Source organism: Eretmochelys imbricata, chromosome 4, assembly GCF_965152235.1.
Source record: "Eretmochelys imbricata isolate rEreImb1 chromosome 4, rEreImb1.hap1, whole genome shotgun sequence".
Lineage (NCBI taxonomy): Eukaryota > Metazoa > Chordata > Testudines > Cheloniidae > Eretmochelys > Eretmochelys imbricata.
In genome coordinates this window covers 66,444,620-66,472,511 of record NC_135575.1, presented here as the reverse complement: position 1 = coordinate 66,472,511, position 27,892 = coordinate 66,444,620, and the positions used below count along the sequence as shown (strand labels likewise).

General features: G+C 41.2%; 1 protein-coding gene across 1 annotated transcript in view; it reads left to right on the top strand.

Annotated features, from left to right (window-relative positions):
- SPMIP2 (sperm microtubule inner protein 2) overlaps positions 1-27,892 on the top strand; it is a 66,202-nt gene that overhangs the window by 19,535 nt on the left and 18,775 nt on the right. The window contains exon 3 of the mRNA XM_077814490.1: positions 5,888-5,946. Within this exon, the coding sequence (XP_077670616.1) occupies positions 5,888-5,946 (59 nt within the window). The remainder of the gene's footprint in view (positions 1-5,887; positions 5,947-27,892) is intronic.

The following is a 27,892-nucleotide window of genomic DNA, read 5'->3' as shown; positions in this document are numbered from 1 at the left end:
GCCTGACAGTCTTCAAATAATTTCAGCTCCCACATTTCTGATCTGCAGATGTTGCTGTCAATACAAATTAAAATTAAAAAGAACATCTTTGGACTTTGCTACAAAGTTATAAAAGTATCTTTTAAAAGCACCTTTACTAGAATCAGACAGCTCAGTGGCTATGAGTTTTAGTTTCACTTAAATATTATTTATCCTCTCTTGTGTCATAGAAGATTGTAGTTAAATCAGATATACTAACCAGGAATATAAAACTTCAAGCTCTTTTAGATAAATGTTGTCATAAATAAAAAGGGAAGGGTAACCACCTTTCTATATACAGTGCTATAAAATCCCAGCTGGCCAGAGGCAAAACCCTTTCACCAGTAAAGGGTTAAGAAGCTAAGGTAACCTTGCTGGCACCTTACCCAAAATGACCAATGAGGGGACAAGATACTTTCAAATCTGAAGGGGGGGGGGAACAAAGGGTTCTATCTGTCTTTGTGATGCTTTTGCTGGGAACAGATCAGAAATGCAAGCCTTCCAACTCCTGTTAATTTAGTAAGTAATCTAGCTAGAAAATGCATTAGAGTTTCTTTTGTTTAATGGCTGGTAAAATAAGCTGTGCTGAATGGAATGTATATTCCTGTTTTTGTGTCTTTTTGTAACTTAAGGTTTTGCCTAGAGGGATTCTCTATGTTTTGAATCTGATTACCCTGTAAGGTATTTACCATCCTGATTTTACAGAGGTGATTCTTTTACCTTTTCTTTAGTTAAAATCCTTATTTTAAGAACCTGATTGATTTTTCATTGTTCTTAAGATCCAAGGGTTTGGGTCTGTGTTCACCGTACCAATTTGGTGAGGATTATTATCAAGCCTTCCCCAGGAAAGGGGGTGTAGGGCTTGGAGGGATATTTTGGGGGAAGACGTCTCCAAGTCGGCTCTTTACCTGTTCTTTGTTTAAAACGCTTGGTGGGGGCAGCATACTGTTCAAGGACAAGGCAAAGTTTGTACCTTGGGAAAGTTTTTAACCTAAGCTGGTAAGAATAAGCTTAGGGGGTCTTTCATGCAGGTCCCCACATCTGTACCCTAGAATTCAGAGTGGGGAAGGACCTTAACAAACATATTTTCAGATCTGTTGTACAAAGTGGTGATGTCTGACTCACAACATTTCTGCCAGTGTTAGCACCCTAACATTTCTGAAAATACAAACACATTGTGTTCTGAACAATTGTTGACATTGTATGTAAGAGTCTCCGAACCCATATTCCTGTTGCCATCCTTGCATCAGATAAATGCGCTCACTATATAGGAAAAAGATATATTACTTCTAAATGACCATATTGCTATTTCAAGTTGCTGCTGATCCTTTAGGGCGAAGTCTACTGCCAAATTCTGGTCTCAGTTATACCAGGTTAAATTTGCAATAGCTTTATTATTGTGGATTTACTTCAATGCAACTGAGTGTTGAGTTCAGCCCTAAAATTTCATCTTCTTGGCCATGAAGTATTTTAGTTCATTTTGGTTTACAAACCTCATGAACTAGGGGGTCACATACTTTGTAGCCTATGTAGGCTGAGCTCATTGCACCCACCATGAGTTCCTTGCATTCCACCTCACAAGCTCCCTGTGTGCCACCCACCCATCCCCCTCTATTTCAGGGACTCCCTGCAATTTCCTGCAATATCCCCCATGCTAGACATTCTGCATGACCCCTTTTCTCTCTCCTTCCATATCTGGTTTCCCCATTTTTAAAGTTTGGCTCCCAGCAGGAATAGAGGGGAAGAAACAGAAAGAACTTGACCATTCTCCAGTTTGATGGTTGGTGATATTTGTGGATATTGAGCCTTATTTTCTTTTCATGTACACCTATGTAAACACAATTGACTTCAGTGGAGTTACTTCTGGATTACCTGATGTAAGTGAGATAGCTATTTCCTTTGTTTGCATTACTATTCAGAATGACTCTGCTTTGCCATCTGTCTTTTTAATTTTATTCTGGTTTATTTTGTTTTCTATGAATTCCTGTTGCCATAGCAACTAGGCCTATAAAATAAACAAATAAATAAATATAAACTTAAAAACAAGTTTGATAAGTAGGGACCTACCAAATTCACAGCCTTGAAAAATGTATCACGGATCGTGAAATCTGGTTTTTGGTGTGCTTTTATCCTATACTATACAGATTTCATGGGGGGAGACCAGCGTTTCTCACATTGGGGGTTCTGACCCAAAAAGGAGTTGCAGGGGGGTCACAGGGTCATTTTAGGAGGGTCGCGGGATTGCTACCCTTACTTCTGCGCTGCCTTCAGAGATGGCCTTGGGTGGCCAAGAGTGACAGCTGCTGACTAAGGGCCCAGCTCTGCAGGCAGCAGCAAAGAAGTAAGGGTGGCAATAGCATACCCTGCCATCCTTACTTCTCCAGTACTGCTGTTGATGGCTCTGCCTTCAGAGATGGGCTTCTGGCCAGCAGCCACCGCTCTCCAGCTGCCCAGCTCTGAAGGCAGCGCTGATGCCAGCAGCAGCACAGAAGTCATGGTAGCAGTACTACAGCCCCCTCTACAATAACCTTGCGACCCTGCACAAGTCCTTTGCATCAGGACCCCTACAATTACAACACTGTGAAATTTCAGATTTAAATAGCTAAAACCATGAAATTTACGAGTTTTTAAATCCTATGACCGTGAAATTGACCAAAATGGACCATGAATTTGGTAGGGCCCTATTGATAAGTTAGCAGCAAGTAATGGCAACCTAATTGCTCCTTGCATTACTATCATCAGTGTCTTACTAGACCAACTGTTAATACAAAATAACCAAAACCGAACAAAAACAAGAACTCATACAAACCATTTTTAAAGGGCTTTGTGTCAGACCCTGAAGCTTGACAAACTCTGGTTCTGGTAGAGCTCCGAGGGGAGCAAATTCCATCAGTGGAGGCCCCTCACTGGAGAAAAGCTACCAGTGGCAATCAACCCTTGCAAGATCCCACCCATGAGCTAACAATACCTTTTTATAGACATTACTTGTGTGCCCATCACTATTCTGTCTAGGCACCAAATACTTATAAGTCACTTGTACCAAAAGCTGCTTATCTAAGTAAGACACATATCACATGCCTTAACCTGGTCTAAGCACACCCAAACCCCAATAAAGGAAAAACCAGCAATCTAGGGCCATAGATTATAAACCCTTCAGGAAAAGGATTATCTTTTCTGTTTACACATTACCCATCACAATGGGGCCCTGTCCCAACTGGGGCTTTTGGGTGGTACCATAATATTAATATTTGCTGCTACTGCTCCCCCAACACTAGGTCTGTAGAATTAACTGTTCATGTCTTCCAGGAGAGACCATAAAAAGAGCCTGTCTCTCTCCAGGTCTCTTCCCCCAAATTTTAGCAAGGATACTGTTTATATACTGACCATATTTTCCATGGTGCCTTACAAAAGAGGAATAATTATGGCTATCATAAGGAATTACATTTCCCAGCCAGCCCTGCTCTTCTGCTGCTTTGAGAAACACTAGTGAGGACAACCAAGAGCTAGCCTGATCCCTTGCTGGTGTGAGGAGTTCCAGTCCTTTCTGTTCACTGAACCCTGGTGATGGGCCATAAAGCCAGGGTCTGCAGGATGGCTGTTGTTTATAAACCCCAGACTGCTTCCCCAAGACTACAGGCCATTCCTTGTTGCTGTGTCCCCTGTCTCAAAGACATTTTTATAGGAAAACTGGGATGGGATGTGCCGGCTCAGGGAGCTTCCTTATAAAACTTTGAGGACCTGTGTGCCCTATGTTTGCATTTAGTGGCTCCTGAACAAGCCAGCAAAGAGGGTGGCATGGAGAGCAGGCTGGACAGTGGATGCTGGATCTGCAGTTACATGAATCCAGTGGTCCTAACAAGTGGCATATGTGGGGGCTGGTGGATGGATGAGGGGGGGAGGAGGGAAGCAGGAAGGAAACTATAGCTGCTATGCTGACCCATAGCCTGGAGTAACTGGCTGCACCACATAAGGATTTTGTTGTGGTTTTTGCTTTTCATCCCCTCACACTTCACTTATAGCCTGAATACTTGGGCTTTATGGAGCCAGTTCAGCAGGGTACATAAATGCATGGGCCTAACTTTAAGCACGGATTTCCGTGCAACTCCTCTCATGCATAATGGGCTCATATACATTGCTGTGTCAGAACCTCTGGATACAGCCACAGTTCAATAAAAGACTTGTGGCATGGCCACAGCTGGCCTGGGCCGCCTCAGAGTTAGGGCTGTTGGGCTAAATATTGCAGTGAGGACATTTAGGCTCAGGCTGGATCCCGGGGCTCAGAAACCCTGTGCGGGGGGAGGTTCTCAGAGCCCATGATCCAGGCCGAATGTTTACACTGTGGTTTTTAGCCCTGCAGCTCGAGTCCTGTGGGCCCACATTGATGACTTGGGCTCTGAGACTCAGTGCAGCAGGTTTTTTATTGCAGTGCAGACGTACTCTCTGTGAGGGAAATACAATTTGCCCTTAAAGCTGTCATTCCTGTATCTGCAGACTTACTAATACAGCACAGCATGGGTTCACCTTTAGAAGATGTTTTCTTTGCAGCCATAAGGGATAGAAATGTAACTTTTATTTTTTTAATCATAAGCTTAAATTCTGCAGAAGCAGAGAGGGGCCACAAGGTAAGTGCTGGTTTTTCATTACAACTCCTGAGAGAAACGGAGACAGAAGTGAGGCTGGGGAGAGAGAATAGGACAGGAAAGGCAACAGCAAGAGAGGAGGCAAGCTGCAGGGTGTGAGCTGGTAAAAGCATGAAATGAAAACAAGGTACATTTTGAATTATGGGACTATAGTTCCATCACTACTTAATGATGGTGGATTAAACAAAGAACCTTCTCAAAACAAAATAACATGGACAGCAGACTAGAGCAAGGAAGTAATTATGTGGCAAACTGGTTGCTGCTTTAGCAATGACTGGCATTTTCAGTGTTGGACTGCATAACTCCTGTAACTGTTGGCAAAGACGAATATGACTTAGAAAAGCTAAAGAGAACAATGAAGACATCATATGATGCTTGAATTTCATAGAAATAACTGAAGTTTTGATTCAGAGATTTGTAGCAGAATTGTTTGCAATGCACCAAGTTCTGCCCTTCGATAAGCAGCATTACAGGAATTCAAATGAGAAACGCTTAGATTGGCTTTCCTATTTTAATTTCTACCCTCAGATTTGTTAATAGACATGGTGCATCTAAGGTCCAACTGGAGAGAGATGGGGAGAAGCAAAAATGGGTAAGAGTAGAGTGGGGAAAATAGGATGTGGTATTCAAGGTAAGCGTGTTGCTGAAAAATGCACACCGTGTGCTCTATTGTTGCTTCCCCCATCAAGATACGTGTACAAGTAGCGTGTGAGACTATCTTGCTGAGCCAATTTAAGTTTAAAAAATATTACTTCCTGTAGACCAGCGGTTTCCTTTTGCCCTGGATTTCTCTTTGACTTCCACATACTGCCATCTGCTGCCCTGTCCCCTTTTTGCCCACATGCTCTCTGATTTGTAGCCTGTTGTGAACTTTTTTGATCTTTTCAATTTTACCATCCCCATACAGGACCCTTAGATGTACCAGACATTGCTTAACTCTTAAGTCCCTTGTTCCATTGCCTGAGACATTGTAGAAATATAGCCGTACAATTTCAGTTTTATTGTCTTTCTAAATTCTTCCTCTCTAAATTTTAAGGGGGTCAGAATGCTGCACTCAGGTTGCTTTCACATTTCAAGATGTAGAACCATAGCACCCTTCTTTGGCTTTCAAATCTGTTCATGGACTCTCTCCCCACTCCCACTCTGATTGGAGAGGGGCAGACAAATATAATATCAATTCTCCTTGTCAACATGCTGCCAAAACAACATGCTTTGTTTCTCTTTGACAGACTGGAGAATTCCGTCAGGCTGCTGAAGATGAGATAACTCATCGATACCAGAATCCATGGTAACTATTTATTCATTATTCTAGAAAATCTCCCCTGGTGACTAGCCCACTGTTGCAGAGATTCTTAGATTACCCTGATCTGTGAGAAGACCTGGGACAGGCAGAACAGTGGCACGCTTAACCTTGTAGCAGAAGGTACTGGCCAATTACATCTATTGTTACCAAAAAGATTCCATGAGTATCTATTGCTGCAGGAAACCCTTCTTCAGCAATGGAGCTGTAGTGACAGTGGCTAAGAGGCATGGTTTATAGTTAACCATTTAATTGATATGTTATTATAAATGAATAGCATTATTACATAAATAGAACCAAAATAAATGTTAGAATTTAGGGAGAACTCTTTGGGACTCATAAATGCCACTGTCAAGAGAAAATCCTATTTTTCAGGTTACCTACTACTTTTCAGACAGTCCCTAATTTTACCTTGGCTTATAGGGTCTGTCACATTGATTGGTACACCATGAGCCAAGTCCGTGCCTTCTAAGCATTTCTTATTATTATTAATGATAATTTTAGGTAAAGTATGAAGGGGAGAAAGAGATTGAGGAGATCTGTAGAGTTCTTTCCCAAGAATAACCTTGCAGAGAGTCCCAGCATCATAAAACTAGTCCTATTAGAATGAGGGCTAGGTTATCCCATTATGATCTATTCTGAAAAAGTGGCAGTGTCTAGTTATGTTGCCCTGAGAGCAGCTTATGAATCAGACTATGACTCGGAGTTGCAATCTGTCTCCAAGTTTGCTTGCCTGCTCCAGGGAGGAACTAAACTGCACCGGACCTAACCCTGGCACAGTGCCTTCTGCACCGATACAGCACTGGCATGCGAGGGGCAAACCAAGGTTCTCCTCTACTCTCTGTCCCATTTTTCCCTCTCCTCTCCTCTCCCACCCACCTATGTATGCCTATGGTATAGGAAGGACATGTAACAGAGTCAGGAAGTGCCTTAGTTACCCTTACTCCCTTTTGTGGCCACAGACAGTTGATCATCTACTAGCCCTGAGTGACTACAGTTTCTTATGTTGTCCTATAAATCATAGGTACAAAGCCATATCTGGAATTGCTTATTTGGGTTAATACAGTGGAATTCTGTTGAGGTTGCTTTATTCTGGTGACAGGTTATAAAATAAACAGCTTCTTCATTACATTTTCCAAATGCTGGGAGCTAATGAAACATTCAGAGTTCAGTGTAGGAGGACAGCCAAAGCAGTATCTTTCAAGAAGACTTAGAGTGCTTGTCCATCTTTTAATGCATTCATAAAACATTCATATTATCAAGATTTTTGAAAGCAATCCTTGTGTACAATGATTGTATAGGGATTAATACGTGGCTTGCTATAAAGGACATACTGTATTTACTTTTACCAGAGAAAGGTGGATGGGAAGGCAAAGTGACCTGAGTTTAAACACAATTAAATGTGTGCAATCAGCTAATGGAATGTCTCACAAAAGGATGCACTATTAGATAATTAAGTTATTTTATCTAGTATGCTGCAGGTCTTTAAAGCATGAACAAATTTTATCGGAACTGCATAAAATATTCAGAGATATAATTGTTACAATTGGATCTTTTGCATATAGCTTCACTGCTGACCCTGTAATACCACTGACTCCCTAGTCTTATAATCAATACAAGGTTAATGCAGGCATTTCTAAGTGAAAAAAAAAAACCAGTGAAATTCATCAGTGCAAGGACAATACTTTGATTATCTCTAGTTATTTCAAACCCAAAGTGTTCTCTGAGATCTCTTGCAGTATCCATTTTATATTTAGGATAGTTGGTTAGAAAAGGGTCAGACCCGTTCACTGGTGTCTTCCAGTTCCACTTTTCTGGCAAAACTATTAGAAATGTAAACTAGAATGATCAACTTTTATCCTTGACAATACTGATATCACAGTATTATTCAGGGTAATATCTGTGTGACTTTTATATAGTTTTCCAATAGCATGATGCAAATTCCATTCATAGCAAGTGTAGTCCACTATCTATCATTGCTATAGCCTTTTTTGTCTCTCCTTTGCTGACTCTTCCTGAATTACACTACTCAATACAAGATCATATCAGAAATTCTTTCTGAAAGAGTAAATTATTTGGAAGAGAATGTGAAGTCTCCAATCATAAGAAGCAGACCCAAAATCCTGACTCATCCAAGCAGGAAGTAGAAGAAATGACAACAGGAAGGCTGCATTTCAGTTGGAGAAAAGTGACTGAGTTGCAGATTTCTGATTCAAATTTGGATTCATATCTGAAGTTTCTCAAGGGTTTAAAGGGTGATCAGCTCTGATGTCTTGGTTCCAGCCCATGAAGGGAAGTAGATTACATATGTATATTGCAATATCTGGAATAGATTATACATGAATATCATAAGGAACTCACTAGCTCATTACTCAGCATCTTCCCTGAAATCTAAATAAGATGGAGGGGGAAGGATGTAGCCAAAGGAGAATTCTGTATTGCCTAGCCTAACATTTAAACAGTAGCAGTCTCACTAATGTAGCATACAGGAAAGGGTAGTAACCCTCAAAATTCTTAGGGGGATCTAAGTTGTGAGTAGAGTAAGTTGTGGAAAAATAATTCCACCGACATCTTTAAAGAGAACAATTTCCCTCCCCCTTACCCCTGTTTTGTCAAATTTCCTTGGAAAATGTCAACTTTTCATCCAAAAAAACCTGTTTCATCAAAAACAATTTTGATAAAATATTTTGACCTGACCTGCTTGGGAGAGAAAGTCAGAGGTTTATGTGAATAGAAGCAGCTGGCCAGAGACAGCAACCTGGCAGCAGGTTGCAGAGGGAAAGCTGCATGGCAGACAGCCTGACTGCTGCGACTGAAAAACCAAGAGCTGTGCATAGACACACCCTGTTGTTGGCAGAGCGCCTGCAATAGCAGCAGCAGGAAGAGGATACAGCTTAGCAAGCAGAAGGCATAGGACATGTGGATGGCATATGGACATGAGGAGCCACGTCAAGACCTGAACCCTGGCTGAGCACTCTTTTCCAGATCCAGAAAAGACGTAAGAACACACTTAACTTTAAGCATGTGAGTAAACTAGGGCTGTCAAATGGTTTAAAACTGTGATTAATCACGATTAAATTTTTTTATTGCGCTGTTAATAATGGAATACCAATTTAAATGTATTATACATATTTTTGGATGTTTTTCTACATTTTCAAATATTTTTATTTCAATTACAACAGAATACAAAATGAGCACTCTACACTTTGTATTTTTTATTATAAATATTTGCACCGTAAAAAAGAAACAAAAGATAGTTCAATCTACAAGTCAAAGCATGAAGGGGCATACGAATGTTTAGCATATCTGGCACATAAATACCTTGTAATGCCAGCTACAATAGTAACACGCGAACACCTGTTCTCACTTTCAGGTGATATCGTAAATAAGAAGTGGGCAACATTATCTCCTGTAAATGTAAATAAACTTGTTTGTCTTAGCGATTGACTGAACAAGAAGTAGGACTGAGTGGACTTGTAGGCTCTAAAGTTTTACATTGTTTTGTTTTTGAGTGCAGTTATGTAAAAAATAATTCTACATTTGTAAATGAACTTTCACAATAAAGAGATTGCACTATCGTACTTATAGGAGGTGAATTGAAAAATACTATTTTTTACAGTGCAAATATTTGTAATAAAAATAATATAAAGTGAGCACTGTAGACTTTGTATTCTGTATTGTTTAAATCAATATATTGGAAAATGTAGTAAAACATCTAAAATATTTATAATAAATTTAAATTGGTATTATTAACTGTGATTAATCATTAATTTAATATTTAATTTGCTTTGAGTTAATTATGTGAATTAACTGTGATTAATTGATAGCTCTAGAGTAAATCCATTTTTCCCACTACTCTTATGCTTAAATTTAAGCACATGTTTTTCTAATTATGTCTGGAGTGCTCAGCTCTTTGCACAATCAATCCATGTATGAGTAAAGTATTTCTAAATGCATTTCTAACTATATTAGTACCTTGAATGTTTTGAGAAGGCATAGATACTATTGCTATGGAAACTGTCTCTATATCTGTAAGAAGAGGAACTCCTTTTAGCTTGAAAGCTTGTCTCTTCCATCAATAGAAGTTGGTCCAATGAAAGATGTTACCTCACCAACCTTCTCTCTCTTATATTCTGGGTCCAATACTGCAAACATCTGTATCTGTACATCAGTCTTGGTTTGTGTGATTCGTAGAAGCTGTGTCTACCCTAAAATATCTTGCTGTGTTTGACGTGTCAAATTCCGCTCCACATCACCCTATCAGCCTTTGTTCTCTTGCTTATGTGAAGGGTACAGAATCCAATACTCCTTAATAGAGAGTAACATTGACTCCTAATAAACCTGAACATTCTTTACTACAATGGGCACTGACCCCGTTGATATCGGAGGAATAGTTTCAACATCAACAAGGGTGAGGTGATTTAGGGTGAAGTGTGCCGTACTTGACACCTATATGGTTGGATGTTTCTAGCGCTGGCACAGCTAGACAAGAGCTGTCATTGTTCAGTTTGCATGGAAATGATAGAAAGAAAGAAACTGATGCTTTCAGAGGAAGTGAAAGTGTTAACATTTGCCTCTGTTTGGTGGCCAGTGAAGATGTTTCTGCAGGAGTATAGAATGATGAGGCACACAGAAGACAAGGAGGAAGTGTTTCAAAAGTTGTAGGAAGTGCACTTGCTCAGCATACTGGGTATGGTACCCGTGAAGTTAGAAATACTCTTAACCCTGGCAAAAAGAAAAGCAGAACACTTCTGTTCTATTCTTGCCTTCAATTTTTTCTTTTATGGTTACAAGTCACTTTTTCCCTTGTGGAAATGTGATTTGCATAAAATGGAAAATTTCCACTTGTCATATATTCATGATTTTGCTGTATGGTAGATTTCATTTGTTTCATTACATAAAGCCCCCCCCCCACACACACACACCTTTATTTTCCTTGGGGTGCAGGAGACTTGGCAAAAATGGTGAAATTTGTTTGTGGACAAATTCACATCTCCCCCCCTTCCCTTATCAATCAGAAAAAACAGCATTTGCTAGTAGAAATGGTACATCTTTGTCCTATATATTCATGTAAATCTGTTTCAATATGCGAATACTCACAAAAGTGTCACAAAGCCCTGTATCTCTTAGCACTGCATGGACACGCCTAATCAGACTGACTTGATCACCAATTACTATAGTCTTCTATTGGATTCTTTGAATCGAAACTTCAACATTACTGTGTATTATTTCTTAAGATATCTAAAAATGTGAACAATACGTAAACCTTTCATTTTACCATGAATTTCCAGAGAGTTAATTTTTGTTCTGGAGAAGGCGGCAAATTTCTTATATGCTTCTCAGATTTATGTCACTTGTAAAAGTTAAGCTCCTGATCTTGTTTACACTGATGTAAATTCAGAGTAACTTTATTGAATTAAGTGGCTTTCCTCTGAAGTTTCAGTTATATAAATGAGATCACAGTCTGGTCTTGCTTTCATTCCACCAAAACTAAATATTATAAGTGTAAGATCATATACACGTATAGGCTTCCAGACTTTTGGAAACTTAAGATGAAGCAAAAAGTAAAAGTAGGAGGGTGTTGTTAGAAGCCTGAAAGGAATTGAGCTGCAGCACACACAGAAAATCCCACAAGTTCAATCTTCATTATGGATGTGGTGACATAGTCTTTGCTCTCTTGAAATGAGTATATTCCATAAAGGACTGAAACATGAACCAATAGTTAAACTAGCACAGATGTTGCTGGCAATATTTGAAAGATATTTACTTCATATTATTAGTGATCAACTTTGTGATTTTGTAAGGGGAGTCCTCCTCATAATTTCCCACAAGACATAATATTTGCCTACTTGGAAAGAGCAAATGACTACATTGTAGGCAAGTTTTGTAACTTAAATATTTCAGACCGACATCGTAATTACTTGGCCCAGGTAGGCCTCTTCCCATGCCTTAGACCCTCCCCCTCCCCATCCTTGAAGCCTTAGCTCTTCAGCCTTTCACAGCGAATGCCACTGGCCGGGAGTTTCAGGGATGATCTCGCCCTGCTTTCCTTCTGTAGTTTCTAGAGCTCAGCTTGCCATATTGCTTCCTTTAAATTACTTTAGAGACCTTCTCCTTGCAACCTGAAGAAGTGGGAGTGGTATGACCACCAGACTCTCAAGGTAACAGACATTGGGATTTCCTACACACAGACATGCACTGGTTTAATTAAACTGGGTCAGTTACTTTGATGCAAACCTCTGTGTGGACACACTTACAGTGGTTTAAAAAGTGGTTTAGCTTGCTCGTGTAAAGCTAGGGTTAAACTGAGGTAAGAGAGTCTATACTCAAAGAAGCATTAATTTAACTAGCTTGCTTTAGAAATCACTTTGGTTAAGCTGATATAACTTTGTATATGGACCAGGCCTTCATGGGTGAAGGAGGGTGTTAGCAGCTGTAGCCTGCTTCTCTCTCTCCTGAGCCTCCTCCACCTTTTCAGAATGAAAAAAATAGGGTATTCCCTTATTACAGTAAAAGCCAGGCATAAGGGAAAGAAGTTTCTCCATGTCCTCTTTGCAGTCTTCACTCCCTATACTATATTTCTACTCCATAAAATTAATTCCAGTTGCTCTTTATTTATTAATTTCCCTATTCTAAGTTTCGCCATAAGTCTTACTCCCCTCTGTAACAGTAACCCTTGGACTCAGTGGCTATTGATCCCTGTCAGGTGACAGAGATCTGACCTCTTGGAACAATGGCTCATTTTGTATGACTGAGGTCAAGAAATAAAGCATCCAACAGTCCTGTTTCACACCCCTCACATCGTTGCCCTTTTCTTTGCTTTCTAGACTTTGGTCTGCTCTGTCCTTCCCCTCCCATCTTCTCCTTCCTCACTTTACCTTCTGCTAGTTTTTCCTCCCATCTTTTCTCCCCCTGCTTTTCAGTCTATACCCTCTTTTCTCCTCTGTCATGTTTTGCCTTCCCATCTCAGATGTCCTGCTAGTAGGGCCATGAGTGGGCTAGGGCTAGCCTGAAGAGCAGGCACTGAAGTCTTCACACCACCTCTCAGCTATTCATAGGTTTATCGGGGACTCAAGGCACTTTTGGGCCCTGATGCACAACTGAGATGGTTGGCAATGGAGAGGAGTTGTTGTAGGGAGAGTTGCCTCATTGTAGTGTTCAAGTGTCCAGGGAAAGGGGGGCTTAGAGAGGAAGACTGGCTTGTTTCCCCCCCCTTTCCCATTTAAGGATGAAAATAGGCCAGGAGCAGCATCTGAGCTGGGCTGCAGGTTACTAGTGCTCCAGCAAGTGTACAAGCCTTTCTAGGAACGCTATTATCTCAGCCACTCAAGTGCTGAAGGGGTTGATTGCTATGCCTTTCTTGCAGGAGATTTTTCTAGTACCAGGCCCACACTATACTTAAAGTGCTTCTGTTACACTGTTGTCAGATTTTAATTCTCTTGGCAAAGGGCATAGAGAAACTGATTCTGCTCTTACCCTTGTGAAATTCTGTCAAGGTCAGTGGAGTTACTGCAAATTTACATTAGCACAAATGTCAGAATGAAGCCCATCAATGCTTAAATATTGATATTTTATTTAGCATGTTACATAATTACACATGCTGTGCTGTAATCAATAGAGTAGTCAGAAAAAAAAGCAGAGGCTTGATTTATACACACGTTGAATCTTATGTTTTATCCTTCCTCTGTACTAAGTGTTGTCCATACAACCTTCTCCAGCGCAACATGTTTTATTCATATGTATCTCTACAGCAAGGGTCAGATGATAAAATGTCATCTTTACAGACTGTGAGAGCTCAAAAATCTCTAACTTGCTGAAATAGGCCGATAACACTCCACTTTCTCTTTCATCATTCATCAGGATTTTCTACATCAGACATTCTGTAGAGCGTGCCTGTCTCTTGTCATGCTGCATGCGGCAGATTGGCTGTGTAACTGTCAGAACAGGGCCAACTCTCTCTGCCAGCAGAGTCCACTGAGACTGGAAAACATGACAGTAAGAAGGCAACCACAGAATGATGTTTTTACTAACAAAATTGGAAATTAATATTTCTCTTTTCTATAGCACTCTCCATGAGAAGATCTGTAAGTGCTTTACACATATTAAGCTTCAGTCCCACTTGCATGGATGTCATCCTTATTTTAAATTAATTGTCCATGGCCACACAGAAAGACTATAGCAAAGCAAGAAATAGATCACAGCTCCTGATCACCAGTTGATTATTTTTAACCAAAAAGATTTCTCTTCCTCATGGCCTCTAAATTAAATGCTAAACATTAGTGTAAGAAATAGTTAATTGTGACTCCAACACACAATTACCAGATTGTAGCTGGCCCTTGCATTAGTGTGCCAACATCCTCTATCCCCTTGCAACTGCTCCCTTATTCAGAGGCCAGTCACCCTTGCAGCTCTTGCTAGCCCTCCTGTCAGTACACACCACTGCAGAGAGGATAGGGCAGAGGCAGAGCCCCCTTTACACCAGCTGACTGAGCTGGCCAGTAATAGGGGTGTGAACATTGGATCCTCCTGAAAGGGTGCAGGAAGTGAGCTTCCTCAGCATGCTAAATAGCTCATGGAGTCATTGTGTCTCCCCAAATCGCCATGCTTCCTGGACCTCTCACTGTGGGAGAGCAGCTCTGCACCACCTCTCATGCAGGACTGTGCTTTAATGGCACAGTCCAGCCCAAACTATTCTAAGCCACAAGCTGTCAACTATAGCCAGAATTGGAAAGTAAAAAAAGATTTAAAAATGTGTTCCCCCTCCCCAGCAAACAAGGAGCTTGGCAACAACAGTAATGTATATCATACAATGTTTGCAAGTGCACAGTTCCTTTAACCTCTCTGTGACTCAGTTGCCCTTAGGGTCATCTTGGAAGAACAGGGATGATACTCAAACCAGCTATGCCCACATCCCCAGCATAGTTGGATGTTTCAATATTATTTCACTACTGTTAACTTCAGCAGATATTAGGCATCAGAGTTAACACCTACTTGAGGATGAATGGGGTTAATTTGCAGCTCTGCGTTACTGTGCCTGCATACACTCCATGTAATTCTCAGTGGCATTTGTTTCTACCTTTAGCTGACAGTAGTGCATTGGTTCACATTTGGAAGATTTCCTTTTTCAACTATGAGGCCTAAACTAGTTTTAAAAACATGAATGGAAAAGGAGGATTTTTTTGTGTCCATTACTGATCCTCTCATCTACCAAAAACTGAGTTTTTTCCCCTCCTTGTGTTTTCCCTTCATTTTAGAAATATGAGGAATTACAATTGCTGACTTCCTACGGACTGGGTAAAAATAAGGCCCTCAAAATAGGCAGAATCCCGAGCTGCAGCTTAGCCCTCTTTTCAAGGAAAGGTGTTAGGAAAAAACTTCTTTGTGAAAGAGCTAACTGCCTGTTAGGAATTTGAGTTGAACAGATTTGTAATACTGAAACAAAAAGTTTAAATAATCTGACTTAACATCCCTTTCCTTTCCAATTGAGAATTGGAAAGTTGAGAATTGTGAATTCAGTGTTGCAACTTAGGTTTCTCTCTTGTGATGTTACTAACACATTATTCCAGAGAAGCCTGTAGCAAAAATAGGGCTGTTTAGACTGGATAGTTCTAATACATTTTTTTTAATTATATATAAAAAATTTCAAAAGCCTTAGAGGCCATAAGAATTTTTTTTTAAGGTGACTCCAAAACAAAGTTAAAATTGTAGTTTCTTTCATGAAAAATGGCTCTAAAAATGGGATTATGGGATCCCACATTAATGGCCTTTAATTTCCAAATCAAGTGTGCTCAGTTTTTAAGTGAAAAGATGATTTTTCTAATTGCCAGTAATAAACATTGTGCAATTAAATTCAGTCTTCATTAACACTTGTGCATATGCAGGGTCATCAACAGGTTTGCACAGGGGTAGGTGATACTCAAAATTGTTTGCTAACACATGTGAAGGAATGGAAACCAGCTCCTTCCATATTAGCTGTATTGACTCTGCAGGGCTAGCTGGTGTAAAAAAAACAAACCAAAACAAAAAAAATTATTGTTAAAATTTATATTAAATCACTGAAGCAAGCAGACACTACAGAGTACATATGAGTAAATCTGTTGACTAGGAAGATGCCAATTTAACAATAGAATTATGCCTTCAGTTCTGCAGAAACTGATTGGGTCACCAGAAAATGCCAGTACTTTCTACCAAAAACAGACAAACCATTGGCTTTATCTAATCCCTAGCTGGCCTGTTTGTTAAACAGATTAATATTATTTAACTACCTTCACAGGGAGTTTTTGACGTTCAATTAATATTGGCAAATGCTTTGACATACCCTGCTGCAAATGAAAATTATGGTACTGTATATAAAAAAATCTTACTAAAATGATAAACAGTCACTCATAACAAGTTTTTAAGTCCCATGAAAATGGGAAATATTCATATACTTCTAAAAATAAAATACCTAATTCTCTTGAGAAAAAAATCACCTAGTCTCTTGTTCAGTAGGAAAGTGTTTTTCCCTCTACTTTTGGTAGCTCACATGCTCCTGTACACCATTTTGCAGTGTTCAGATTCTTCCAACATACTTCCATTTCTTGAATATCTTAGGTTTCCCATCCACATTCCTATTGTTCTATTCCCAGAAAGAATTTAAGGGGCATCTCCATAGCATATATATGAGATTTGCGTTCTCGTCTCCGCATTTCCAACATGTCATTTTTTTGTCACTTCTGCCTTCATTCTGGACAGTTTCAAACTGGACAGTTTCCAACATGTTTCAAAGAATTTCCTGCTGGACTTTCAGCCTTAAATCAGGGCTGGATTTATTGCACAACTTGATCCACAACCTAATATTAAATAGAACAGTTCAAATCTCTGCTCCTTGTCTCTGGTATGCAGCGTTGTTGTAGCCATGTCGGTCCCAGAATATTAGAAACACAAGGTGGATGAGGTAATATCTTTTATTGGACCAACTTCTGTTGGTGAGAGAGAAACTTTTGAGCTGACACAGAGCTCATAGTTAATGGGAGAAAATAATTTTGTAGATTGAATTTTGTAAATGTTAGTCTTTTCTATGATGTCAAAGCAAAGGGATGGATGCTCATCAGCATGGACTGGATGGGAATGTTACACTACTATAATATTCATTCTTTCCTTCTTTGTCTTAGTAATAGGTGATTTATTTAATTTAGAAAGAAAGAATCAATCTTTATTATCGCAGGTAGTGACATCTATAGGTAAGGATTCTAAATACTTTCCATTATAAGGCCCTATTTTCAGTTCTTATAAATTTGCCAAACAAACCTTTCAAGTTGATATTTTCAATGTCAGATGTCTGTCTCAAACTGGTTTTTAAGCTTTAGCTAAAATAGTTCTGATGTTTCTCAGACTGACGTTAGGGGAAGAATATTTTTATCCATGTTAAAAAGAATTCTTAACAGTTTTACTGAGAAGCTCTAGCAGCTCCATGCTTTGGAGCAGGGACCTGAAATTTGGCAAGGGGCAGTGATGATTTTCAGGATGTGCTTTGATGTTCCTGTGAAAATATGCCTCAAAAATTTGACCAAGTTATAAACCTTTTGGAAAATACTCACTAGAAACTTGTTACAGTTTGGCAACTAAATGATCTGGAGATTCCATCTGCCGTGAGCATGCTCTATCCCCTCACAGCTCCTACATGCCAACCAGACTGCACATGAGCCATTGGCACAGAACAACTCACCATACTCCAGCCCAGGGCTGCAGGGACTGAGGTGAACTTTCCCTGCAATTGCTCCTCCTATCTGTTGGGTGCTACTGGGTACTGCAATTCAGAGCAGGGAGACTCTTTCCTGTGTGCTCAATGCTCCCCCTGGCTAGAATGCAGAGAGGGCTTCAGAATGGAAAGAACAAGGACATGAAAGAGACAAGGCAGGGAGCCAGGGGCAGGAGCCCGAGGAAAAGGGAGTGGATAAGCCTTGGGCAAGCACAGAGTTAGGAGTGTAAGTGGAGAGACTGGGCATGAGCAGAGGCGGACAGAAGACAGGGACAGATAGGAACAATGTGTGTGTGTGTGGGGGGGGGGGGAGCCATAAGGATAGGAGCAGGGATGGGACAAGGGCAAGATTTGGGAGAGGGGAAAATGGATAGGAGCCAGGGAGCACAGCACCAGAGGCAGGGACAAGGGGCCAGGGAGTGGCTGGGCCGGGGTAGGAGCAAAAGGGTCTGTAATAAGTTTAGTACACTCCCCGCAGAATCTGGAAGTGAACCTCTTATTTCCAAGTCTCACTATTCCTTTGGCATAGTGTGAAGCCCACTGGCAAAGGGTGTGTCTCCACCCCCCTCACTTATGCATGCTTGACTTGGTAACCTTAGTTTTCTTTTAACATAGTGTTGGGATGTAAATTAAACATTTACATTGCATTAGCACCTCAAAGTCACAACCAGGTTGGGCCCCATTATGCTAGGCAGCGTACAACACATAATAAATGGCAGTCCCTAGTCCAAAGTCTAAAAATTCTAACTTGAGAGGATTGGTTTGTGAATATGAATTGTTTATCCATCTAGGGGTGTGTGTGTGTGTTTTAAACACTGGGATTGTCTATACAACGTTGAAAGTAGTAATCACTAGTACTATCTACAATGAAGGCCAGTCTTGAAAGAGAATTAGTGCTGTAAATAGCAAAATTTTAAAGTAAAGCTAATTACCATAGCTCTGCTTCTGACATCTATACAAATAATGAGTTTTCAAATGGCATATGACACATCCAGATTGGTTCAGTAGGAAAACAGGTTTTGTTTTTTTGGATAAGGATAACCAGATGGACAAGGATTGTATAAGTATTGGCAAAGTTAATGCTGTTGAAAGGGTGACAAAATGTGTTAAGTTAAAGTTGGATACTCAGCTTTTCATCAACATTAAATTAAAATTGCAATCTGAACATGCCACTCTATTTTGTGTGTTCATCGGCCAAAAAAAGAGAGAACACGAGCAGCAGAGACTAGACTATTTTCCCCTTTTGTGGATGTAATGAGTGCATAATGTACATAAAAAAGAAATCAACATCAAGAGCCAGATTTTTAGAATTTTAGACATGTAAATGCACATAGAAAGTGAGCTCATTTGCATGCCTAATTTACAAGCATATGGTAATATGTAAGCATGGAAATGGTGCATGCAAGTTGGACATGCCTTTTTCCCCCATTTACTTTGCCATTATTATCCCCCTCAAAGTCATGATGGGGAATGGAAAAATGTGGTTTCAAGAATGGCTTAAAGCTGAGGAAATATAATGCTTTGGTGATCATGCCCCCTCTGTCAAGATTGAAAAGAAGTTGGATACCATTCAGATGAAGCATCTCCACAGGATCAAAATCATCCAGTGGTATGAATTCAAGTTGAATGAAGAACTCTGTCTTCTAAACTGACCAGGTCCTGTTCTCTCAAATGGTTGCCCAAGGCTCTGTAAGGTGTTACAGTCATCTCCTCCAGATGCCTTCCAATTTCCCCGCAAGAATCATCTTCAACTTTGACGTAATGAAAGCAAGATGGAAAAGATCCCCTGGAAGACCTAAAACACTATGGCTGGAGGACATCGTCAGACACCTGTCCTTCAGAGGACTTCTCTCATGTAATGTGCCAGGTTTGGCTCACAACAGAACATCATGGAGGTGCATAACTTGTTCCGTGGCCTTTCCACTGCTCAACCAACAGCATGAAAACTAGCCTTATTTCTCTCTTGGGAGAAATAATTTGACCAGAGACATACTATTAAGTTCTGCATTTAGCTGATCTGCAAGCATGTACATGTTTGAACAGGTATGTTAGATGGCAAAAGCACAGCTCCATCTCCTGACAGATGTGCTACAGTTCTCTTAGAGCAGTGGCTCTCAACCTGTCCAGGCTACTGTACCCCTTTCAGGAATACGATTTGTTCTGTGTACCCACAAGTTTCACCTCACTTAAAAACTATCTGCTTACAAAATCAGATATAGAAATACAAGAGTCTCACAGCACACTATCACTGAAAATTGCTTACTTTCTCATTTTACCATATTATAAAATACATTAGAATATAAATATTGTACTCTACTCACAGCTGAGGCACTTCCTTGTGGCTACATCTGGGGACTAGCTCTGCTTACATTTCAGTGTATAGTACATAGAGCAGTATAAACAAGTCATTGTCTGTATGACATTTTAGTTTGTTCTGGCTTCATTAGTGCTTTTTAATAACCTGTTGTAAAACTAGGCAGTTATCTAGATGAGATGTACCCGCAGAAGACCTCTGTGTACCCCCAGGCTTACGTGTACCTCTGGCTGAGAGCCACTGTTTTAGAACTCCCAACATACAGCTCCGTATTCAAATCCAGTTTGTAGCCAGACTAAAGTTTCTGAAATTGCTCCAAGAATGTGTAATATATATTGTAACTCTTCATACATATTAAATTTGTTGTCTGTATATTCATATTTGTCAGTTTAATACATAACCCCATGATTCATATGTCAATCAGCACTATCCTTGGCTTGGAATCTCTAAGCCAAATTCATTCTGGTGTAACTTTATGGATTTCAGTGGAGTTACACTAAGAGTAAGTTTCTGCATCTGCGTCTTTTACAAAAGGGAGAGATTTGTGACGTCAGAGGACCCCACTCCCCACAGCACTCTAGTGCAATTATCCATTGTATCAATCTGAGAAAATATGCTAATGATTGTCAAAATTCCCCCCTTATTGCTGTATCTGCTGCCTCCAAAAACTATGTTGGATGCTTTACAGAACACAGACAGGTGTCCTGCCTTGAAGAGCTTACAATCTAATTTTAGACATGTCAAGATGAGCAAGAGTAAGAACACTCTGAAGGAAAGGAAAGACAAGGATTATAGCCAATAAGATCACAGTTACTTAGTTGACACATGTCCACATCTTGATGTCTTCATCATTATAATTATTGTTGATGCCCTTCAGTGGACTACTTCTGCAATGCCTATTTCAATCCCACTCAGCATAATCTGTAGTGGTTAACCCCTTCTGTAAGGACTCACCTTTCCCTTTCAAATAGCACTTCAGCATTAAATCTGATGTTTACCTATTAACCACTTTTACAACAATAGACCCACTCCATTTAAATAGGCAATATTTGTAGTGGACTACATATCTGTAAGGACTCAGTGAGGTATCTAGTTCAACCTGACTACAGGAAACAATGCAACATTTAAGAAAATTAATAGAAAGTTACTGTATTTGAAATATTTCAGAGTAGGTCAATATTTCCCTGACTAGTGGGAGATTTCAGTCAGGAGACCTTGGCACTGAAGTAGCTTTTGGAGGCTTCTTCCGAAGAGTAAGAAAATAGGATTTGCTTAGCCTGCACTGCCTCTGAGTAATCAGAAGCCCAGCTGGAACCCATAAGCAGCTATCAGCTTTGTGCTTGTGATGTCACCGTGGCACTGGGAACATTTTTCACATTTTAGGACAGCTTGGATGCAGTCTGCTCGCCTAGGGAGCTTATTAAACAGTCAAACTACAGACAGTGAAGCCTTCCATTTTGCAAAGTAAACTTTTCATTTTGCTAGGGTGATCAAATATTGAATAAGCCTTTCAAATGCAGTGGGTGCAGATTTGGATTTTTTTAAAATATCACTAATGCCAGCCAACACCAGATAAACCCGAGTGTGTCAGAGCAGATTACATCTAAAATGTGGACTCATACACCATCCATGGCAGTTTCTTCCTCCCTCCCCTCCCCCAGAGGTGACAGATTATTTCTAGGGAACATATTTCGTAGTTGTAAATATTACTAACTGTAATGTCAAGAATTTTGTGTAACACACTTAGTACGTAAGCAGCATTTTAACCAAAGGAACTACACTATTTTATTTCAGTGTTGGCAGCTCTTAGGAATAACGTGATTTTGAATACTAGTGAAGGCAGTCTCACAATGATGTAAAAAGAGAGATGAGCCAGCCATATGGTACTATAGCTGTAGCCTAATGGGAGATACACTGAAGTACAAGCCCAAAGAATAAAGTTTCATATTATACTTTGAGGGTGGGGTTGTAACAGGATCTCTACTCACCACTTAGGCACTTCCTTGTGACTACCTCTGGGGAATAGCTCTGCCCAATCTGACACCCCCTTCTGTCCAGGAGTTGCAGCGCTTCCCCTCAGTCACTCGGGGTGCTCCTTCTTCATGGCTCAGATCTCTGACCAGGTCACTATAGTTTTCCCCTTCTGGGGTATCAAAGTCTCAGTGCACTGGCAATAGCTATGCCAACCAAGCTATGCGACTTCCCCAGTGGCTGGTAGGGGAATCCAGATCCACCCACTACAACAGGTTCCAGCCCAGGAACCCTTGGATCAGTGGCAAAGGTTTGCATCATCCCTGCTGCCATATCCCTGGGCTGTTTCCTATTCCACCTTTATCAGGCCTCCACTCCACCCATCTTCTGGGTAAACCTTTCCTTCAGGGCCAGGATCCCAGGGCTTCTACTTTTACTCAAGGTTTCTGCCTCTTGCTTTTTCTCCAGAGAGAAATTGAAGGCTTCCACACTGCAGCCTTCTTCTGCCTCACTTCCTGGCCTTATACCAGCCCTGCTGCTCCTGCTCAGCTGGGCTCCGTGCTCATTCAGTGCTTGCCTCAAGCCTAACTCTCTCCCAGGTATGGCCTACCAGGTTACTTAACCCCATAGAATCATAGAACCATAGAATATCAGGGTTGGAAGGGACCTCAGGAGGTCATCTCGTCCAACCCCCTGCTCAAAGCAGGACCAATCCCCAACTAAATCATCCCAGCCAGGCCTTTGTCAAGCCTGACCTTAAAAATATCTAAGGAAGGAGATTCCACCATCTCCCTAGGTAACGCATTCCAGTGTTTCACCACCCTCCTAGTGAAAAAGTTTTTCCTAATATCCAACCTAAACCTCCCACACTGCAACTTGAGACCATTAGTCCTTGTTCTGTCATCAGCTACCACTGAGAACAGATTAGATCCATCCTCTTTGGAACCCCCTTTCAAGTAGATGAAAGCAGCTATCAAATTCCCCCTCATTCTTCTCTTCCGCAGAGTAAACAATCCCAGTTCCTTCAGCCTCTCCTCATAAGTCATGTGTTCCAGTCCCCTAATCATTTTTGTTGCCCTCCGCTGGACGTTTTCCAATTTTTCCACATCCTTCTTGTAGTGTGGGGCCCAAAACTGGACACAGTACCAATGTCGAATAGAGGGGAACGATCACGTCCCTCGATCTGCTGGCAATGCCCCTACGTATACATCCCAAAATGTCACTTGCCTTCTTGGCAACAAGGGCACACTGTTGACTCATATCCAGCTTTTTGTCCATTGTAACCCCTAGGTCCTTTTCTGCAGAACTTCTGCCGAGCCATTCGGTCCCTACTCTGTAGTGGTGCATGGGGTTCTCTCTTTCATCTGAGCCACATTAACCCTTTTGGGGCTAGTGTCGGGTGAACACCCTATCACAGGATGTCACTGTCACTCATCAGTCTCACAGATAATTAACAACTTGCATCCAGTCACTTCAGCTAGAGCTCTACAGGGCTGGCCTTACCATGAGGTGAACTGAGGCAGCCGCCTAAGGTGCCAGACTGTGGGGAGGCGCCACTAGGACCCAGAGTGTAGAAAATTGTGTCTGCTGCTGGTGCATATATATTTTCTCTGCTCTAGATGCACAGAGATGGTGGAGTGCTGTGCTGGAGGAAGGAGGGCACAAGAGACATAACAGGCAGGCAGGAGAAAAGGTGAGAGGGAATAACAGAAAGCAGCAGGAGCTGCAGGGAGAGAGAGGAGGAGCCTCTTATGTACCTCTCTAGCACCCCTAAGAGCCTGGACTGATTAACACCAGCTTCTCAGGGAGCTTCCTGCTTCCTGCTGCTTCCTGAACCCTCTTGAGGAGAACAGGCAATCAATTGAAGTAGTAGGAGCCAGTTAGGCCCTTAAAATGCTGATATCTTCCCTCACTCAGGCCCTGCTACCAGCCTGCTTATTTGTCCCCTTCAACTGAGTGTTGAGAGCCACTATAGCTGGCACAGAACAGCAGTCATGAGTGAAAGAAGAAAAGGCCCCTCTGGGCAGCATTCAGAAGAAAGAAAGAAAGCAAAGGAAGCTTTTCTATCTAAGCAGGAAGGAGCTCTCCTGAGATACATAGACACAAATGTTCACGGTGAGCCTTCCGGCCCCAGTGAGGATGTGAGTAGTGAGGAGATGCCTGATCTTCCAGTTAGTCAAAGTGCAGTTGACCTGGCAGCTACTGCAGCATCCATATCTCCATCTCAAATGGATGTAACCATGCACATTCCTGAAAAAAAGTGTAGATCAGAGAAGAGTGTGGTGGAGGTGCAAGTAACAGCTGCTGCTGAGTTTAGTTCCTTAAGTCTAGACGATCCAGGACTGTGGACCCACTTGAGCAGAGGGACTTCCTTGTACTGCATGGGCCACAGCAAGTGAATGTTCACTTGTTCCCCAAAGACAATGAAATGTTCCCCAAAGACAATGAAAATAGAAGTTTCCATCCAACACATTACTGGAGTGAAATCCCCAATGGTGACAAAGTGGAGAGGCCAGGGCTTATGTACTCAAAAACCCAGAGTGCTGCATACTGTTTTTGTTGCAAACTCTTCCAGTCTAATGTTCCAGCCACATTGGGTTCTACAGGAACAAAGGACTGGAAAAATCTGGCTAGAAATCTGGCATGCCATGAGAAGGCAGCAGATCACCAGAGAGCATTCCATAGGTGGAAAGAGCTTGAGAGGAGACTAAGGTTAAAGGCCACCATAGATGATCCGCATCAAGAGAAGATTGCATCAGAGTCTTTTTACTGGCAAAATGTTCTGAAAAGGCTCATTGCCATTGTGAGAATGCTTGCTACCCAAAACCTAGCACCGTGTGGCACTTCAGATCAGCTGTATGTGCCAAACCACGGAAACTTCCTTAAAATTGTGGAGCTGATGGCTGAGTTTGATGTTGTACTCCAGGAACATTTAAGAAGAGAGTCACCACCCAAGAAATGTACACACACCACTACCTTGGGAAAACAATTCAAAATGAGATCATACAGTTACTTCAAACGGAAGATTGTGGCAGATCTGAAGTCAGCAAGATATTACTCTGTTGTTCTGGACTGCACACCTGACATCAGCCATCTGGAACAAATAACTTTAATGGTGTGTTTTGTAAGAACAACAGAACCTAGTGAAAATGTCCCTGCAATGGTGACTGTCAGAGAGCATTTTCTAGAATTTATTGACATTGATGACACTTCAGGAACTGGTATGACAAATGTGCTTCTTAAAAAGCTGGAAGATACAGGAATTGTGATAGCTGACATGAGAGGTCAGGGCTACGATAATGGTGCCAACATGAGAGGAAAGAACAGAGGAGTGCAGACACGGATCCGAGAGTTAAACCCTCTAGCTTTTTTTGTTCCATGCAGGTTCTCATTCATTGAACTTGGTGGTCAGTGATGCAGCATCAGCTTCTAGTGAGGCTGCTGAATTTTTTAATGTAATTCAAAGCATGTATGTATTTTTCTCATCAATGGCAAATTTTGAAGCAACATCTGGAAACATCCTCTCTGACACTGAAACCACTGAGTGCCATACAATGGGAAAGTCGAGTGGAGGCGATAAAGCCTATCAAACACCAAATTGGGAAGATAGATGATGCCATAGTTACCATTATGGAGGATAATGCTATGACAGGAACTGTTCGTGGGAGAACAGTGGCAAAGGGAAATGGAATCACCAGAAACATACATAACTTCAAATTTCTCTGTGGCTTAGTTTTGTGGCATGACATACTGTTTGAAATAAATGTTGTAAGCAAGAGACTCCAAGGTGTTGACCTTGATATATCTGGAGCAATGGAACAACTGGACAAAGCAAAGTCATACCTACAGTCTTACCTGTCAGATGAGGGATTTCAAAATGTTATGAGGAGTGCACAGAAGTTGGCAGAGGAACTTCATACTGAAGCTATTTCCCCGCCCATTCAAGAATACAAGAGTCACCGAAGAAGACATTTTGATTACGAGGCCCGGGATAATCCTATAAGAGACCCAAACAACAACTCAAAGTTGAATTCTTTAACCAGGTGCTAGATTGTGCAATACAGTCAGCTGAAGAACGTTTCATGCAGTTCAAGCAACATAGCAATATATTTGGGATGTTGTATGATCTTCCAAAACTTCTCACTATACCTGAAGATGATCTACACTAGCAATGCAGGGTACGAGAGACAGTGTTGACACATGGTGACATGCCCTATATTGATGCGAGTGATTTAGGTGATGAACTGAAAGCCCTTTCAAGATACATTTCAGCAGGATCAGCTCCAAAGGCTGTTCTGGAATATATGTGCACAGATAAGATGACCACCTTCTTTCCAAATGCTTTTGTTGCTCTGCGCATACTTCTAACACTTCCTGTAACAGTTGCCAGTGGAGAACGCAGCTTCTCCAAGCTGAAGTTAATAAAAACACATCTACGCTTCACAATCACACAGGAGAGCCTGGTTGGTCTTGCAACCATCTCAACAGAGCATGAGCTGGCCCAGACTGTGGACCTTCAGGAAGCAGTTCAAATCTTTGCAACCAAGAAGGCACGAAAAGCACTACTTTAATTATTCAAACAGATAAAAATGCCAGTGTTTACTATGTGGACAAGAAAAGTTACATTTGCTGTTCAGGCGTTTGAAAGTTAAGTGTTACTTAAAATTTTTTGAACAAGGCATTTTAAGTTGTTAGTTCTCCTTTATTAGGGTAGGTAGCGGAGCAGTACCATGAGAGGAGTAGAACAGGAAGAAGGCAGAAATGAGACCTTTCAAAGTTTTGACCCAAGCGAGGAGGCATGGGGGCGTCATTTGAGCTCCTGGCCTCAGGTGCCAAAATGTCATGGGCTGGCCCTGGAGCTCTAGGTACTATTTCAAACTCTAATATACAAGAGCCAAGTGTCATCCACATTGCTAAAGGCTTTTAGAAGAAACATGCTAGATTAGGTGCTTATGTTATCCACACTGATACAGTGTCACCTCTACAGCTAGAGCACATATAGAAGCTTATGACCCTGCTGGGACTTCCATGCTAAGAGAACTGCTTCTTTAGCTCAAGTGGGAAATAATAATAATTTACATCCACATGTCTGAGGCAGAAGGCCCAAACGTGGCTATTGTTACATTTGGCTGTGTTGCCTGTAATTACTAGACCACAGTCTGCTTTCACAGTCGTGAAAAAAACCCAGGCCTGATGCCCAGCATTCCACTGCTATCCCTCAAAGAAATATGTAATGCACTGGCAACATGTGTCGTCGTCTTCGCCCTTGTGGGCTGATTCACGGAGAGGTTAACACCATCCTTTCCCCTTCCCACCAACAACTCCTCTAGTTGAAGTGTAAGAAGTCTATACTGTAGCTCTAAAGGTTGTGGGTTCAAGCTGTGGTGATTACCTGTGAATGAAAAAAATATACATATTTGTGCAACAGATAGTATAAGGACCCTGCATGTAGTGTCAGGATGATTTGCTAATATTTATTTTACTTCTGCATTTTTAATATTTGTGTGGGGCTAAGGGGAGCTGTACCTTTCTGAATAAGGTATGGCAGACTGTGTTTGAGTCAGAGAGCAATATTTGGGAGATTTTGCCATTGTGTGCAGACACTAAAAAAAACCCCTGCCTGTGTCAGCTCCAAAAAAAGCCAAGCTTAATTTAATATATAAACTTATCAATCCATATTTTCAAAGGCATACTGTTAGCAGCAGGACAGGAGTCACTGTGAATGAGCCAAAGAGGGCCTTCTACCTATAGGTCACACAGTCTGAATCCTGCAACCATCAGCAGGGATTAAACATTGTTGCAGTCTAAGGGATGCTTGATGGCAAACTCATGGAATATAGAGGCCAAGTCCCAGCTCCAGCTCCCACATCACAAACTCCCTGTTGTACTTTGCACTAGATTGTAAGCTT